Raw genomic sequence first — 15,820 nt, 5'->3', positions numbered from 1 at the left:
TAAAATTTAAAGAAAACCGCGTGTAAGGTGGGAGGAACACACAAAAAGTATTGTTATTAATAAAAACAGAAACTATTTCCCAATTGAAATACACCTTTTTAATCAGACATAGAAAAGAAGAAAAAATCAAAACAACCATGTTTTTATACTCTGCATCAGATCCCAATTTGTGGGGTTGTACTTTCAACCGGAAGTAGTCGTCGACACATACCTGGCAAGGTGGACTCGTTAGTCTTTTTTCCCTAGGTAATGTTCTGACATTTTATTCCGAATTCAAAGTCATACTTTCCTTTTGAAACCATCAGATGTCCCTATATTAATGTTTCAATGAAGTGGATAATTTGATGTTGTTGTCGCCAATATTTGCAGTAAATTGCTAACGGCAAACTGTGTTTTAAATTGTTAGCATCGGTTACTCATGTCACCTGAGGCACATCAAAAAAAAGTAATAACAGAAAAACGCACACGTAAGTAAAAACAGAAACTCGCTCTTGAGTTTTATTATTATTATTGGATTTTTTGTAGTTTTTAGCGTAGGTAATGTTTTGCGGTCATTAAAAAACAACTCGCACTTGTCCAGAATGAAAACATCAAAGTGGATGGATTATTGTAAAACAAAAACTGGCAGTATGTTGTAAAACTATTCTTAGTTTATTCCTCGATAATTGCGAGGAAATATAAGATATGTGTGTCTTATGTGAGCGATAGGTGCTATTAAAAGAGAATTCATAAAATAGTAACATTTTTGTACTGTCATTTCAGTGTTACCATATTTCCACCAGATGGCAGCAGAAGACCGTTATAAATTCTGCATTTTAAAAGCAAATGTTACCTACGGTAAGAAAAACTATTACGGTGAGGAATAGTGTTAAATGGAGTTTCTTTCGAACCAAAAATATGAAGCAATCGCTTTTATGGACCGTAAGCAGTGTCTGCTGCTCTTTCCCCCTTAAATCCGAGCTGTAAAATATGCCACAGTAGACCATACAATGTATGTGATCTGATGTCATGCAGATTGGTGGCAGTTTTGATGGTTTACCTTTTACTAACTTTGCCATAAGTTAATACTGTATAATTATCTCCTTTTGCTCTGAACCCAGCCAAGTTTACTGAAGCAAAGTCGTGCTACTTAATTAGCTAATTAAAAGTGTGGTGACATCAATGTCTGGTTATATGGTGTATTGAACACTCGCCAGACAGTATTTTTTTCCAACACAACAAAGTGTCAAGCAGTTCTGCCTTTTTGGCATTCCTTTGGGTGCAGGTGTGGCCGTGTGAACTATAGTTACTCACATTATTGTTTGTGTCATTTTGGGTTTCACAACTCTTTGCCTTATTTGGTCACAAGTTCAAGTACATTTTTGTTGCCTCAGAGTGGCCAGAAATGTGTTGTCTGCAATAACAAATTAGGAATAATACTATTTTGTCACCCACAAAGTAGAAAGAAAACTGCCACAATGGTTAATGGCAATGCTATATAATCTACAAGTTCTCCATGTACTGTATATCTTAATTGGGCAAATTTGTGAAACCAGTCCACTAAGCCAAAGTGAAAATAAAAAATGTGCTATTTAATTTGAAATGGGGTTTTTGGGGTTTTTAAGGGTTATTGTTCTATCTTCGTTATTCATTATCCATTATCCGTTATCGGTCAGTTCATAATACGCTACAAAGCCTAGGAGCCGGGACACTTACTCTCAGCCAAAAGGCTAAGCTAAGGTCCTAGCCCTAAAGCCTTGCTGCGATCATTGCGAATGCACCGTTCAATTGTAACTTCATAGATAGTATTTAAATTCAGAACCACAGAAATACTCTCTTGAGATTATTCTCCATTATGCATCTGATTAAGATTTATTGTGTACTTCAAATAATAGTTTCAATCACGCTGAGGAAAGTCAGGATTCTCCTAAGTAAAGAATCGTGTCTAGGAAGCATTTGATTTCTATTTACTGCAGTGTAATGCATTTGCTAACCAAAAGTAATTCCTCTGGTTGGTTAGTCCTCTGTTCCTCTTAAGACCACCCGAAAGGCTCGCTTCTGTTGCTAGGTTACCATGCACGTTGCATCTTGGGAATAACAATGGGTAGTGTCGAAGAATGAGAACAAGCCCATGAAAAATGCTAAATAACATTATTTAATAATATTACTCTATAGTGTAACCACAAAACAGTTACAAAATATACACAAGTGATGCAGTCTGTTTACAATACAATTAGTTCTTTTATATACTCTCAGATAAAAAGTTTATATTCAGAGTGCATGGTTCAAACTCAGCCTATAGAACAATTTATACTATATTGTTAAAGATGCTGGTTTAATACAATACTCCATTAACATCCAAGACTCTTCAAACTAACATGGGTACCAAACAAGCTTAATTATTTACAAACATTTACAGAGAACATATTCAGTGAAAACCCATCAGACTCAGTCGTAAATTTCTCCCTGATTAGCCATGGCGACACAATACAACTTTTAATTTCTTAAAAATACATTGTACGTCTCTCATTCACAAAGAACTCATGTGAAAATAGCAAAAATCATTTCAACAGGGAGCACATAAACATTTAGTTTAGCTTTGTTTCATTTCTATTATCTACATTAGGTGGAGAGATTTCATGTCTGGAGCGTGCCTTGATGCCTTCTACGCTTAACGTAAGAATGTACAGTCAAAAGTCATTGTTGGTGAAGGTTTGTACAAACTTCATGGGGGCTGGAGTGTTTACTTTGGCTGCCGAGTGGGATCAGACGACAAAGTCCAAGTTAAGACCGACAAAAAACTCCGACGAGGAGAGGTCAAGATTCTGTAAACCGACCTGGAAGAACATAGTTTCACGTCGTTTACCGACAGTCTTGGAAGCGGTGGATCGGTACAGTTCTAGGATTTCCGTCCCTCTCTCACAGCATTACTCTCGGCCGTGCTCAGACAACACCTGTCCCGTCATGCAGAAGCCAGCGCCAACAGTGGACACGGCTGGAACAGGTGGCCGGGAAGCTCCCTTGGAAGCGGACATCTCATCGGCCTACATGTTCGTTTTTACGGGTCTATGCGAAAGGCCAGAAGCTTGTCGGAGTGCTGATTGTTCAAGGTTCGCAGGTCTGGCAGACGGAGCAGCAGCTTAGGGAAGAGGGTACTGTCATCAGGCCGACGACTTGTAATGAGCGTGCGCATGGCTTTTATGAGGTTCTCCTGCAGCTGCTCCACTGCTCCCACGTCGACTATCCCTGAACGGTCTAAGGAACGCAGAAGAAAAATGAGTTAGACAAAATAAATCTAAAATAAAGAAATATTCCTCAATGAGTTTGTGAAGTCTCACCAGCAGAAACAAGAACAACAGCCATAAAAAGGGCCATCTCATCTGGCTCCAAGCCCAGGAATCCTAGCTTCTCACTGAAGTCGAACATGGCGTCCAGTAAAACGCCCATGCCTAGTGCCCGCAACGATGCTAGGGAGTAGGTCTGCCCATTGAGGAAGGTCACTGTCTTCTCCTTGGGATCAAATAATGAGCAGAACCTCACCATCAACACCTGTGAAGAAGTGAAAGCAATGTTAATCTTGGAAACATTTCTGTGGAGCCTTCTAAATTAAAAAAGTACTTAAGCAAATCAATAATTTGTAATGTAGTCATGAAGATCTCATGCTCGATTCTATGATTGATTTACTCTTATGTGTGACCATATAGTAGGTGCTGGTAAAAGATCACCAAAGAACAGTGACCAAGGCTTTCATTATCTGTTTCTCAATAAGAGGAATACAATCTAGGGCATGTAGGTTGCACAATATCTGCCAATAATGTTTTAAATCTCAAATTTTCACTTCGTAACTCCTTCCTGAAGTAACAGATGTTCACAAGCCCTTTACCACATGTAAGTGTGTACATAATCATTTGTCCAAGGTTGAAAGAAAACATACATATTTCTCTCAGGTGTATACGTTGCAGGAACAACAAAAAAAGACAAAATCGGTGTGACGTGTCAATTGTCTAATATTTGTGTCCCGATCCGTTAACATCTTAAATAGACAAACACAAACCAATGTACCTGGAAAGTGCCAGATTTGAGTAGCATGACTTGGTCCTGTTGGCTCAGAGTCTGGAAGCCCGGTATACTCTTTGCGAACTCGACCACTTCTTTGACAGCTGGGGTAAAACACTGCGAAAAAGACTCCCAGACTTCCTGGCTGGAGCGACTGGCGGGAGCCACAGGGCAAGAATTGAGTGGACATGCCTGTCACCAGAAGAAAACAACCCATCAATTAGCTAGTATTGACACGGAGATACAGTAGTGAAAAATACATGGACAAACGTACCAAGACTTTGGCTCCACCGTTTAGCTTCCAAGGGCAGGAGTTTTGATTCGGTGAATCCATCCTTGGATGCTGCTGAAGAGGAAGGCCACCACGGACCGGACACTGGTTTTGATTGATGAAAGTTGCCTTGGAAATGTTTGCATTGTCGTTATTGACGTGGGGGACGGGACACTTGGAAGGAACGGAGTATCCTGACGTCAGGTCCGCTTGAAACGCAAGGGACGAGGCCGTCTCCTGGAAAGAACTGCCAATGTTGTCGTTGCTGGCGGGCCTCTTAAGACATTTCTTCTCAATGTTAATGATGTTGTTCTGGTACGACGGCGTTACGGAGCCGGCTCCTTCGCTAATCGAGTTCTTTGGGCTGCAGCGGGTGTCGTGGGGAGGCGACATTTCGATTTCCATGGAGGCCGATTCGTTCAAACTGTTCATATAGCTCTGCATCTCGTCCAGCAGTCTTTGTTTCTCCCGCTTGGGTATGCGGCCAAATCTTACAGCTGAAGATGAGAGGAAGGAAGACAGATCACAGAACTGTTAGATTTTGCAAGCAAGTAAACCAAAAATTCAAAAGGAGATGTTGTAGGATCTTTTTAATTTGACTATTTTGACTGCGATGCACTGTTTAGATTATTGTCATTATTGGCCAATCATGCTGCTGTTCTTTGATTAGCACACCCTTTAGAGTGAATCTGATTTTTGTAATCTAAAAGATTTAGTTAAAAAGGTTTAGAGGAGGACCTTTAGATCAGATTTGGAATTTTGCATCGTGAGGGTTTTTTGTTAAGCCCTCTCCTGTTCTTTGGTGTATACTATTTTTGCTGGTTGGACCGTGAAGTTCTCTCTTGATTTGACTGAGTATTCCGCCAGTCCAACACCCACCGGTCGTGAGACGACTGCCCTATTTATAGTTTGCTCTATACTTTCTCCCCCTCCCCAAGTTCTCACATTCTGTCTCAAAGTTGAGTGTTGCTTCTCTCTTGTGACAAAGTAGGTCACGAGGCCATCACCCCTAAAAATGTCATTTGTAAATTGACGAGAAGGTTAATAAAAATATGAGGTGATGTCGGGTGTGAGTGATAAATCTATTTTTGGTCCGTTAAATCCATGTGCGGAATTTTTTTCAAATGTTATCCAAATTACTCCGGCACATCCACTTGATAAGAAACATTAATAAATAAAATCAGCCTGGATAATAGATTCCTTACTGTGATATTTTTTTCACTCAACATTAGCTTTTCAGGGTTAACGAAAAGGGTTCGCTCCAAAAAGAGATGATTTATCGTCACCTATTTTAACCATCTCCCGAGAGACTGCTGCCTTGGGTGAACGCATTCAATATAGGCCAGATTACACGTGTAAAATCCAAAGTCGAACGCTCATTTTTTGCCATGATTAATAGAAGGGAATAGCCATAAAGCAAACATAAGACCGTTTTGAAAGCGAGCTCGTGCATCACACTAAATGCAGGATCAACAACTCTGGTGTCCCAATTTCCCCAAATAAACCATATTTGTCACAGTTTCGTAGTGATTTATGACAACGGGGTCCGTTGAGGTTTTCTTGCCAGAGCGGAATTGGGGCAACATTGAAAAAATAAAAATAATAGTTGTGAAAACAAAATGATAACTAGTTTGGTATAGTTTATGTAAATGAAAAAAAAAAACACTATGAATAAGATACTTATCATTTGCTTAGTTCTATAGTGAACCCCAATTAATAAAATGGTGCATTGTAAGTATTCTATAAACCTCTTTAATTTGAGATTTCTTAGATTTATGACATTTTTAAGGGAAAACAATCACTTTAACCGATGTTTGAATGGTCATATTATGAGACAATTATAATCGTAGCCAATTAATTGGTTAGGCCCCCCCAAAAAATGCATCAAATTCCTTTCTTTACTTAAATAAACCTCCGAGTAAGTCTCTTACCGTCTCTGGACATGCCCACAGAAAGACACTTCTTAAAACGGCAATGTTGGCAGCGGTTTCGGTTCATGCGCATGATGAGGCAGTTTTCGTTCTTCACGCACATTTTGTAGTGGATGTTTTGCTGGATGCTGCGTCTGAAGAAACCCTGGAGAAAACACGATGAGGGTTAAATTTCACCAGCACTGGTTTGAGTTGACAAATAATGTTTTATTTCTCAATTTTATGTGTATTTTAACTTGATTTTCACAACCCTATTTTTAGATTGCATTTCCATAAACTAATATAAATGTACTTAAAATTGGGAAAATGATAAAATATGGCAAATAGAAGATAATTTTACACAATTGTATAATATTGTTTTACTTTTATAAATGGATCAAATTTTACTAGAAAAATAAGCACCGATCCACCCACCTAACCCAAGACTGCTTCACTTGGTCCCATCCTTTTTTACTGTACATTTTAAAAAAAAAATCTGTTTCAGTTATCTATCTTTTATTTGTTTGTATTTTATTGTAGACATGACTGTCCTTTATTCTGTGTACAGCGACCACGGGTTTCCTGAAAGGCGCTTTGAAATAAAATCTATTAGTAGTAGTATTATTTAAAAGAAAAGGAAAAAAAATAGTAGTGGACCATTTTTCCCCCATCCACCGTATCAGACAATCTTTCAAATTTTGGGGATCCCCCTTGTTTCACCAGAGAAATTAGACATCATGTATTTTGAAGAAGACATTTATTTATTCCCAAAAATGTACTTTATGCATTGCAGGCAGACCTGGAATTTGTTTGCTCACCTTGCAACCCTCACAGGCGTGGACGCCGTAATGGAATCCGGATGCGATGTCCCCGCACACCTTACATAGAAGTACCATCCCTCCAGTTTCTGCAAAGACAAAAGGCATGTCATTTAATTATTTATATCATTCTAATAAATAATTGTTGGTAGATGGACAAATCTACTAAGCAAACAATTCAAATTAAACTTTGTAGAAAATTTTGCTTATTTAAAGTATTACTTTTAGTGAAGTGTATATATATATATATATATATATATATATATATATATATATATATATATGTCTTCTAAATAGAAAAGATTATCTACCAACTTCCACGGAAGATAACTTTGCTGGTTTTTTTTTTATTATTATACCAGAAAAACAAGTTAAAAAAATAGAGCAGTATGATGAATGATACTTAAAATGAGCAACTTGGGGTAAGAATTTCTTTTTTGCTGTGTCGCAGTTATATGTTTACTTACTTGGGAAGGTGCCGGTGAAACCACAAGGCCTCTTGGCCACTGTCGGGTGGTTGTAGGTGGCCGAAGACATGGTCGTGACTTGGGCGACTGGCGCGTTCCCCACTTCTGGGAACTGGAAGACCATTTTCGGGGAAGGCGTCCCTCCCCTTTGTTCCCCTTCTAGCTTCATGGCCCCGATCTCCTGAAAGGAGACGGCCTCTGGGGACGAGGGTTGCGAGTGGGAGGAGGGCGATTGGGTCTGATATCCACTCGAGGGGCTGCCAGGGCTCGGGCTGGCACTGCCGGACGAGCCGGCATAAAGGATGACGCCACCTGAGGAGAACACAAAATGGGAAGATGTACGTTGACCTGTATTTAAAGTTCTTTAAGGGAATTGTAGTGGCTTTGATCACAAATGTGGAATCTAAATATTCTGCTGTTGCATAGTATAGTAGGTACCAGTAAAAAAAGGTCCAGATAGGAGGATGTTTTTGAATATCTATTCTAATCCAGTCTTCAGGCATACGTTTTTCTATATATTATGTTACTATTTAAATATAATAGATCATTAACTTTTAGTGGGAAATTACCACATTCAATACTATTTATTTTGATATTTTACTGATATAAATATCAGGCTCGAATATAATCGCAATTATGTAGTTGGAATGGATGACTAGGAATCAATGTTTTACAAATTATTAACAAAAATTAAAAAGCCTTTTATATAAAGACACCCACATTGATAGAAAAAATAGCATCTTTTACATGATATTCAGACAAGAATAACTGATTTAAAATCTGCTTTATGGAAATTTAGTAATCATTGATCATGGAAAAAAATGCTCTAGTAGTTTGGTTCCCTAATGTAACTTGCAAGTTACTAACTAATGTTTTTAAGCATTAGCTTTGAGTAATCTATATGGCCAAATTTTCTCATTTATAATGCACCTTAAAATCCAAAATTTGATCAACCAGATGCCATAATTTTAATTTGTGTTTATATGAAAAATTTATCACAAAATACTTTTTCTTGGGGATGCGGTGGGTCTTTCAATCCGGTTCTCCTTGTCTTACGGAAACTATGGTAAATGAAAATGTTAACCTCGATTTACAATTGAACAAATATTCTATTTTGCGATTGCCCAGTCGATATTTATCTTCAAACAGCTAACACATTCGCATCCAACCTGCTTTGACTGTAAAGCATCAAACCATGCTGCAATTCAACTTCCATTTGTGAACTACATCGACATTTATAGCAACATTTTTTCTCTTTTATTTCCAGTGCCGTTTTTGCCACTGTACAGTCACGCGCCTCCTACGTGCCACACAATGCTCTTTTGTTTAGAGATGTCACATCAAGTTGAAAATGCCCTATTACCCCTCAATGCAGCTCCCTGCATTATCCCTCCCACCCCCTTGTTTTGCAGACAGTTTTCTTCCCACAAGATGAAAGCCTCGCGCTCACGTGCAGCTCAAGCCAACCAACTCCCTCCGCACACTTTCGCTTACCCCTCCCTTCGTCTCCAACCTTCCGCTCCCTCCCCTTTTTGGCTGTGAGCACGCAGGCCCATTTATCTGCCAGCCACCTGACCGCCAGCTCACATGGACTCTTGACACAGTTCCCGCCCGGCTCACAAGGCCTCTTTTTGCGCAGTCTCGTGTAGACAACAGCAGCAGCGGCAAGTAATAATAAGCACCGAGGCCAGATCACGTTGCTGTGAATGCGGCTACCTACAAGGCTTCGTTTCAAATTCACGTTTGGCAAAATGAGCAGGGGGTTATTAAAAAGAATAATACATTACGCATGAAACTTTATTGTTATACTATTTTACATTATTTTACAGTCTCTCTTTGCCTAGCATGTTTAAATTAACCATTTTTACACAGGAAATGGTGCCCCTACGGCGATACCTATTATGAAGCCTTAATAGGACTCATTGTGGTGATATTATTTGCATACTTTATAACAAAAAAACATCATCTTTTGTTCCTACTTTAAGTAATGAATTTCAATTTTACAGTATTTTTAGCTTTTGCAAAAAAAGGAAAAACAACAGTTAAAAAAGACATTCATATTTCCTTCAATTATTTAATTAGTTTGTTCAATTAATAATATGTGAATGCAAGCAAAATAATATATATATGTTTTGTTTTGAATGTATTATTAAAAAATGTATAATTTCAGAAAAACAAGTAGAATTGGAGGACTAAACATTTTGCTTGACGAGAGACGATTATTTTATCATTTACTATTCACTTCTGGTATATTTTGATAGAAGTTTTGCAGTGTGCACTATTTTTTACTTCTAAATTTCAAAACAGACTTTATCAAGGATTAAGATGCAAAATGAAAATAAAAATATGATTTAAATGCCTTCAACTCATTTGGATTACATGGCTATAAAAGTAGACACATTATAGAGGAAGAGGACAAAAACTGTCCAGATTGAAAACTGCTGTTGAATACATTCTTTAATGAAAGTCTTTATTTAATATATTTTATGTCAACGTATTCACTACCACTTCAATAAGAAATGGAGGTTTGATGTTTGTCAACCTTAAAATCCCTAAATTTGGTCATCTAAAATCTTGGGAATCGGTTATTTGGACTACCAGAATCCTGGAAGCTGTTTTGTGCCTACATTTTCCATTAATGTCCTTGATTCTCTCGAGGATAACTAATGAGCCGCTTGCTGTAGTGCTCTCTCCCCACTTGAGGAAAACGTGCCATGTTTACATGCCTCCCTGTCTTAATTCCTACTCTTTCACGTGTCGACAGTGATAGAGACCCGCGGTAGTTGTGACTCACCGTCCAAAAACCGTGTCTTTGCATATGAAGGTCAATTTTTACGAACATGTGAAACACCTGAGTCACACCATCCGTCACATGGATTCATTCACCCTTTCGCTGGTGTTAAAACAATCCCTTATTCTGCTCCCCCCTGTAACAATTTCCTGGAAACTAGTTTGACTGGGTGAGATCTAGGAACACGGCAACTGCAGCCATGCACAAGTGCAAACACGTGATTGGCGCACCCGGGCACCGTATGAGCTATAGAATCAACAAAACAAGCCGCCTCCCTCCCCCACGCCTATCCTTTATGACTTCCCATCTCGTGTATTCCCGCCTCCAAGGCATCTGACCGTGCCAGACTCACTGTATAAACATCCATCGCATGGCATGACTCATTGAGAAAGCCCTCACCTTCATACAAGTCCCCTCCCGCCCTTTCCGTTCTCTGTGAACTTTTAAAGTCGTGCATGTGCTGTAAGCCCAAACTCACGTGAAATGCGTGGTCTCATGTTTTTATCAAAAGTGACGTGTTGTTAAAGTGACTAAAGCATAACATGGGTGTGCTAAAACTCATTTGATGGCAATTAAACTATAAATAAGTGGGCTGTAGACGTTTTTTCTCCAAGTAGTTTATTTTGTCTCTGTCATGTTTTGATATTTCTGATGAAAGTTTTTAGTAGGTTTTTGTATCCCATACTTCCTACAAAAAACTTAAAAGTGCCGTTCCCTTGTCAAGCGGAAATCGAGTGGATCATTAATCGCCAAGAAACACCTTCAGCATTTCAATTTAAAAGTCACCGTTAAATATTCAACTTGTAAAAAGTCAATCACTAACTTTTTGGGATGGATTTTGGTCATGCGAAAGCTCTTGTTCTGATAGCATGCTGACTAAGCAACTAAAAGGTCATGCCCTTCAGTATTAGAGAACATGTGCATTTAGTGCTGCTTCTTTTTGTTCCATTGTGAATTGACTTGAAACATAGTTCTGCTTGAGGAGAAAATATTTCAAGGTGCCATTCATCCATACAGATATCAACGTTTCCACTTGTAGCACTGGTGTGACATAATTGAATTGGTTCCACTGCACAGGATTTTCCTGCACCTGTGTTTGTGGCAAAATAGCATGACCACATAAAAGTCAAAATCTTTCTGTCCTATACTCAAAACCTCAATGTTTTTTTAAAAAAATATTTTTACCAGCACGCAATAGAAATGTGGTTGCGTTTGCAAGTAAATTAGTTGCGTACCTCGACCTCTCATAAACACGAATACCAAAGACCGATCTACCCATGTATGAAATATCCCAGAATTGCCAGATAATTTTAAGGAAAAATGACATTAAGGCCAAGTGCATGTTCCAAAATTTTCAAGTTGATTAATTCTAGATGCGTAACAAGCGACCAATTGACATAAATGAAAAAAAAAAGCTTTGTTTTTTTCAAATAACTATTTGCAGTTATTTGTAAAAAAAAAAAATAATATATATATATATATATATATATATATATATATATATATAGACATTCTTTATGTTTCTAAGACAAGGTTCTTTTAGGAATATATTTTGGGTCTGACTCCGCTGTTTTGCTTTCACTTTAGAAAAATAATGATAAAAAGTATAGTTCAATTTTTAGACTCAAAACCAGTCCAAACCAGTCACAAAATTTTCATGATTATATGCTTTCTGTAATGGTTTATTTAAATTATTTCCATTTTTTTGCTACATGGATTGAATGAATTCTGTTTCACAATTAACAACACATTAAATGATTATCAAAATAGTCATGTGTTGCAGCCCTACTTATTTCATTTCTCTATAATTACTTAAACCATCTAGGTTAATGCTGAGGACCAGAAAATCCAGCTCGACCAGGTGAACTTTACAATGATTACGATACAATAATGTTTGTAACACTCTTTGCCTGCTAATGACTAGTTAGTAAAGCAGCCCTATGAACTAGTGCGGAAACACACTTTTAAACCCCTCTGACCCACTGACCAAACTCGCCATGAACACTGAGGAATCCCCCCTGTGCTGGCCCCCTCCGGAGCAAATGAAAGAAGGGAAAAAAGCTTCCGCAAGGGGCAGGGCTCAGGGAAGGAATCATGCGCTGCACGTGGATGACAAGTTTGCTACACGTGCTGCGGCCCAAGGCGGGCGGGGAAAGGAAGGGGCGGAGCATTGGAAATCAGACACATGATAGTGAGTATTATCTGTCGCTGACCACCGTCCCCCGTGATGTGACGGCCACGTCAAAGATATGGCACGATGAGAAGGACTGAAAGGATGTTGACGTACTTCAAAATACACCTCCCCAATTCCTTTGGTCTGCTTGGGATTTCCATTGCATCTTATTAGAGATTATAGTTAAATCTCTATCACTCTATCAGGTGCTAAGTTAGAAGAAGGTCATCGTGAACTAGTAGCAAGAGAGGGAGACATTTTAGTTCTGGCCTCAGGTCAAGTTGTTGAACAGATTTAAGTTACCTACAAAAACATATCAGTGAAATCAAAGACTCATTTAAGCACTGGTTTCTTCCAATTTCCTCTACGCTTGTGAGAAATGGCTTCTTACAACAAAGCTAGAAAGGAATATCCAGGTCATGAAGATGCAATACTACAGGAAGCTTGTAGGCATCATGTACATAACTCATTTTACAAACGAAACATTGGGCTCTATGAAAAACCGTTGTCAACCGCACGCAGACAAATTTGCAGTGTTTTCACGTCAAAAGATCTGGACTGGCCAAGATTTTCTCCAGGGCACAGTTCAAGGGGGCATGAACATAAAAAGACCTGGGCCGACAACATCAAGGGATGGACAGGTGCCTACTTTGCAATGGCCCAAACTCGGACCAGGAACCGTCAGCAGTGGAGAATACTATCCAGAGTTACATCCTCAGTGGTTACCCGACAAACCAGGCAGTTAAAGGAGCTGTGAACTACCTCTTGTGAAATGCACTCATCTGTTAGTTTAATATTAAGGCAATATTCCCGTGCTTGGAGCTGTCAATCAGATAATGATTGAATATCAACACTGCGATGACATCTGACTTAAGTCTGCAGAGTTTAATTTTTTAAGCGATATTCCTGCGCTTGGAGGTGTCAAACAGATGATTATTGAATAGCGACACTGCCATGACATCTGACTTAAGTTTGCAGCTGAGCTTATTACATGACAGTTTTGCACATTTTTTTGCTTTGTGAATAATGGAAGTAAGTTAAAAATATCACATTGTAAACTCCTTTAAAAGAGATTTATTCTTACCTCCAGGGCTATTCTCCATGTCTCCTAGAAGATGGACAGACGTGGCTTCTGTTACTGTGGTGCGTTTATCGCTTCTTTCCGCTGCCGACCAGTTTTGAAGACACAGGTAAGAGAGTCCTGAATTGCCAAGGCATAGAAAGTGAATCCCGCAAATCAATAGAATTGTGATGTGCACGGTGCATTGGTGGAAGTGGTTCTTGAGAAACTCCGGTCAGCAGAGCCAAAACTTGAAATATAGAGCAAAGCTCTGAACGAAAAAAACTCAGAGGTAGAAAGGACTCAATGGACCTCGAAGGGCTTCTGTCACACTGAACTGCTTGCCATGTAGAGTCAGCATGTAAATATGATTAGAGCGCAAGTAGTTTAAACACACCCCGCTCATCAATAAGCAACACGCGTCCTGAAATAACCGGCACGTTTTCAGGTGCTTGACAAATGTGACCGTTTTTTTTCCCCTCTCCCTCGCTTTCTCGTGTCTCCCCTCCACCGCCCGTTTGTTGCCGCGTCTCTCTCCGAGCTCGCTCTCTGCCCCCGCCCTCCCTTCTCCTCCCCCCGCCCCCGCTCGGTGGCTCGTGCTCGGATTCTGATTGGCCTAGTCCCTGGCTGGGAGACGGCACATTGGGCTGTTTGCACATTGGAATGCTGCTTGGAGCTTTGCTGCATGTGCGCTTGGCATGTGAGCCAGCCCTGCCCTACTGACACACATTTTATGCAAATGAGAGGCCGGAGCTTGCGGCTCCGCGAGAGTGAAGCAAGCAAGATGTTCCACTCTGTGTGAAATACTTTGTCAGTTGGAGGCTACTGAAACAGGGAGCTTCTTTAAAAAGCAATGAATAAATAGTTTTTACTGACTGGGGTGACCTGGCGTGAGACAGATTTTCCAACGTGTGATTTTGTGCCAAATCTAACTAGTTTGACTGGGTGAGATCTAGTCCTTGATAACAAAAAAGTCTCAAAAGGTTGTACGGACCACCATCACCACATCCCCTTATCTGTAATCTACATGAGGGAACTAACTCAAATCCCATTTTAAGGAAACTTAAAAAAAAAACCTTGACGGGTATGCCCTCTTCCAGGATTACCAGTCTGAAATTGATGTTGCAAGGGCATCAACAGACTGTAGACAGTCATCATCAACACTAAATAAGGGTAATAATTCTTAAAACTTGAATTAGTCCCCAGAAATATTATTAAACAGTGGTCACCAACCTTCTCTGTACCACGGACAATATCTAACTATCGTCACACGGCCCGGCCCAATAATAAAATGAATAGTAATAAAATAATATGCTTTTGATTTTTTTGTTTTTTTACATATTTTACTTTGATTATATTATCCATCCATCCATTATCTGCACTGCTTATCCTCAGTAGGGTCGCCCATCCCTGCTATCTTCGGGCAGTGGGCAGGGACACCCTGAACTGGTTGCCAGCCAATCGCAGGGCACACAGGGACAGACAATTCGCTCGCTCAGTCACACCAAGGGACAATTTGGACTGGCCAATTAAGCTGACATGCATGTTTTTGGAATGTGGGAGGAAACCGGAGTGCTCGGAGGAAACCCACTCAAGTATGAGGAGAACATGCAAACTCCACACAGGAGGTTCGATCTCATGACCTCAGAACTGTGCCGCACACGTGCTAACCACTGCCCCGCTGTGCTGATTATTTTATATTTAATTACATTTTTATTGTTGTTGTTTTTTTTAATCCAACATCCATTTCACCCTGGTCATCCTGAAGGGGGATTACCTTCTCAAGGTTTTTTCATTTACCTCATGCTGAAGTTTTGGAGTTTTTCCTTATCCTCATGTAGGTTTTAGATCGGGGGATGGTGTAATAATAGTCGGCAATAGTCTCTGGTCTGTGCAGCCCTTTGAGACGCCTTGTGATTAAGAGCTAAACAAATAAACACGACTCAATAACAATAATTGATTTTTTTGGGATTGATTGACGTTTTTATTTTTTTTCCACTGATCATCATATACAAGGTTATAGTGCATGTAACTTTAACAGCTTAGATAAAAACCATTGACAAAACAGACAGGAAAAAAAGGGTGGACAGGAAAAAGCTGGAGCTTATCTTGGTCCTGTCCCCATGAAAATCAAAATGCTTTCTACATTACATTTTATGTAACATAAATCACATTTTATCATCAAACAAGAGAAATAATCATGAAAGCTTTGTAAAAGAAAAAATAATAATAAAAATCGGCATAATCATGTAATGAAAATATATATTACCATTGTTTTTTTCCTTTAACTCTTAA

The 15,820-nt window shown here is 39.3% G+C and overlaps 2 protein-coding genes across 5 annotated transcripts in view; one reads left to right on the top strand and one right to left on the bottom strand.

Moving 5' to 3' along the window:
- Nucleotides 1-181: 181 nt before the first annotated feature.
- rargb (retinoic acid receptor, gamma b) overlaps nucleotides 182-15,820 on the top strand; it is a 107,596-nt gene continuing 91,957 nt past the window's right edge. For 2 of the 4 annotated variants that reach the window (XM_088338655.1, XM_088338647.1), the window contains exons 1-3: nucleotides 182-246; nucleotides 7,010-7,138; nucleotides 13,556-13,655. The gene's annotated coding sequence lies outside the window, so the exon portion shown is untranslated. Of the gene's footprint in view, nucleotides 247-273; nucleotides 468-762; nucleotides 838-7,009; nucleotides 7,139-13,555; nucleotides 13,656-15,820 lie in introns of those variants that run through there. The other 2 variants (XM_088338648.1, XM_088338649.1) reach the window with 2 other exon arrangements.
- On the bottom strand, nucleotides 2,114-14,000 carry nr1d4b (nuclear receptor subfamily 1, group D, member 4b). The gene is made up of 8 exons (XM_088338646.1): nucleotides 13,550-14,000; nucleotides 7,502-7,813; nucleotides 7,035-7,123; nucleotides 6,238-6,382; nucleotides 4,310-4,803; nucleotides 4,042-4,227; nucleotides 3,318-3,528; nucleotides 2,114-3,234 (listed from the first exon to the last, which is right to left on the bottom strand). The coding sequence occupies exons 1-8, from the start codon at nucleotides 13,566-13,568 to the stop codon at nucleotides 3,038-3,040; spliced, it is 1,653 nt and encodes a 550-aa protein (XP_088194772.1). The 5' UTR covers nucleotides 13,569-14,000; the 3' UTR covers nucleotides 2,114-3,037.

The sequence above is a fragment of the Urocampus carinirostris genome, chromosome 6 (assembly GCF_059441175.1).
Source record: "Urocampus carinirostris isolate Australia breed hairy pipefish chromosome 6, RoL_Ucar_1.0, whole genome shotgun sequence".
NCBI lineage: Eukaryota > Metazoa > Chordata > Actinopteri > Syngnathiformes > Syngnathidae > Urocampus > Urocampus carinirostris.
The sequence above is the reverse complement of the archived record's forward strand: the minus strand, read 5'-3'. Positions and strand labels throughout refer to the sequence as shown.

Excerpts from the sequence above, each read along its gene's own strand:
- nr1d4b (XM_088338646.1), bottom strand. Across the intron at positions 4,804-6,237 it reads TGTGGGCATGTCCAGAGACG|CTGTAAGATTTGGCCGCATA; the intron begins GTAAGAGACTTA and ends TCTCATCTTCAG. Across the intron at positions 4,228-4,309 it reads ACGGTGGAGCCAAAGTCTTG|GCATGTCCACTCAATTCTTG; the intron begins GTACGTTTGTCC and ends TTCTGGTGACAG.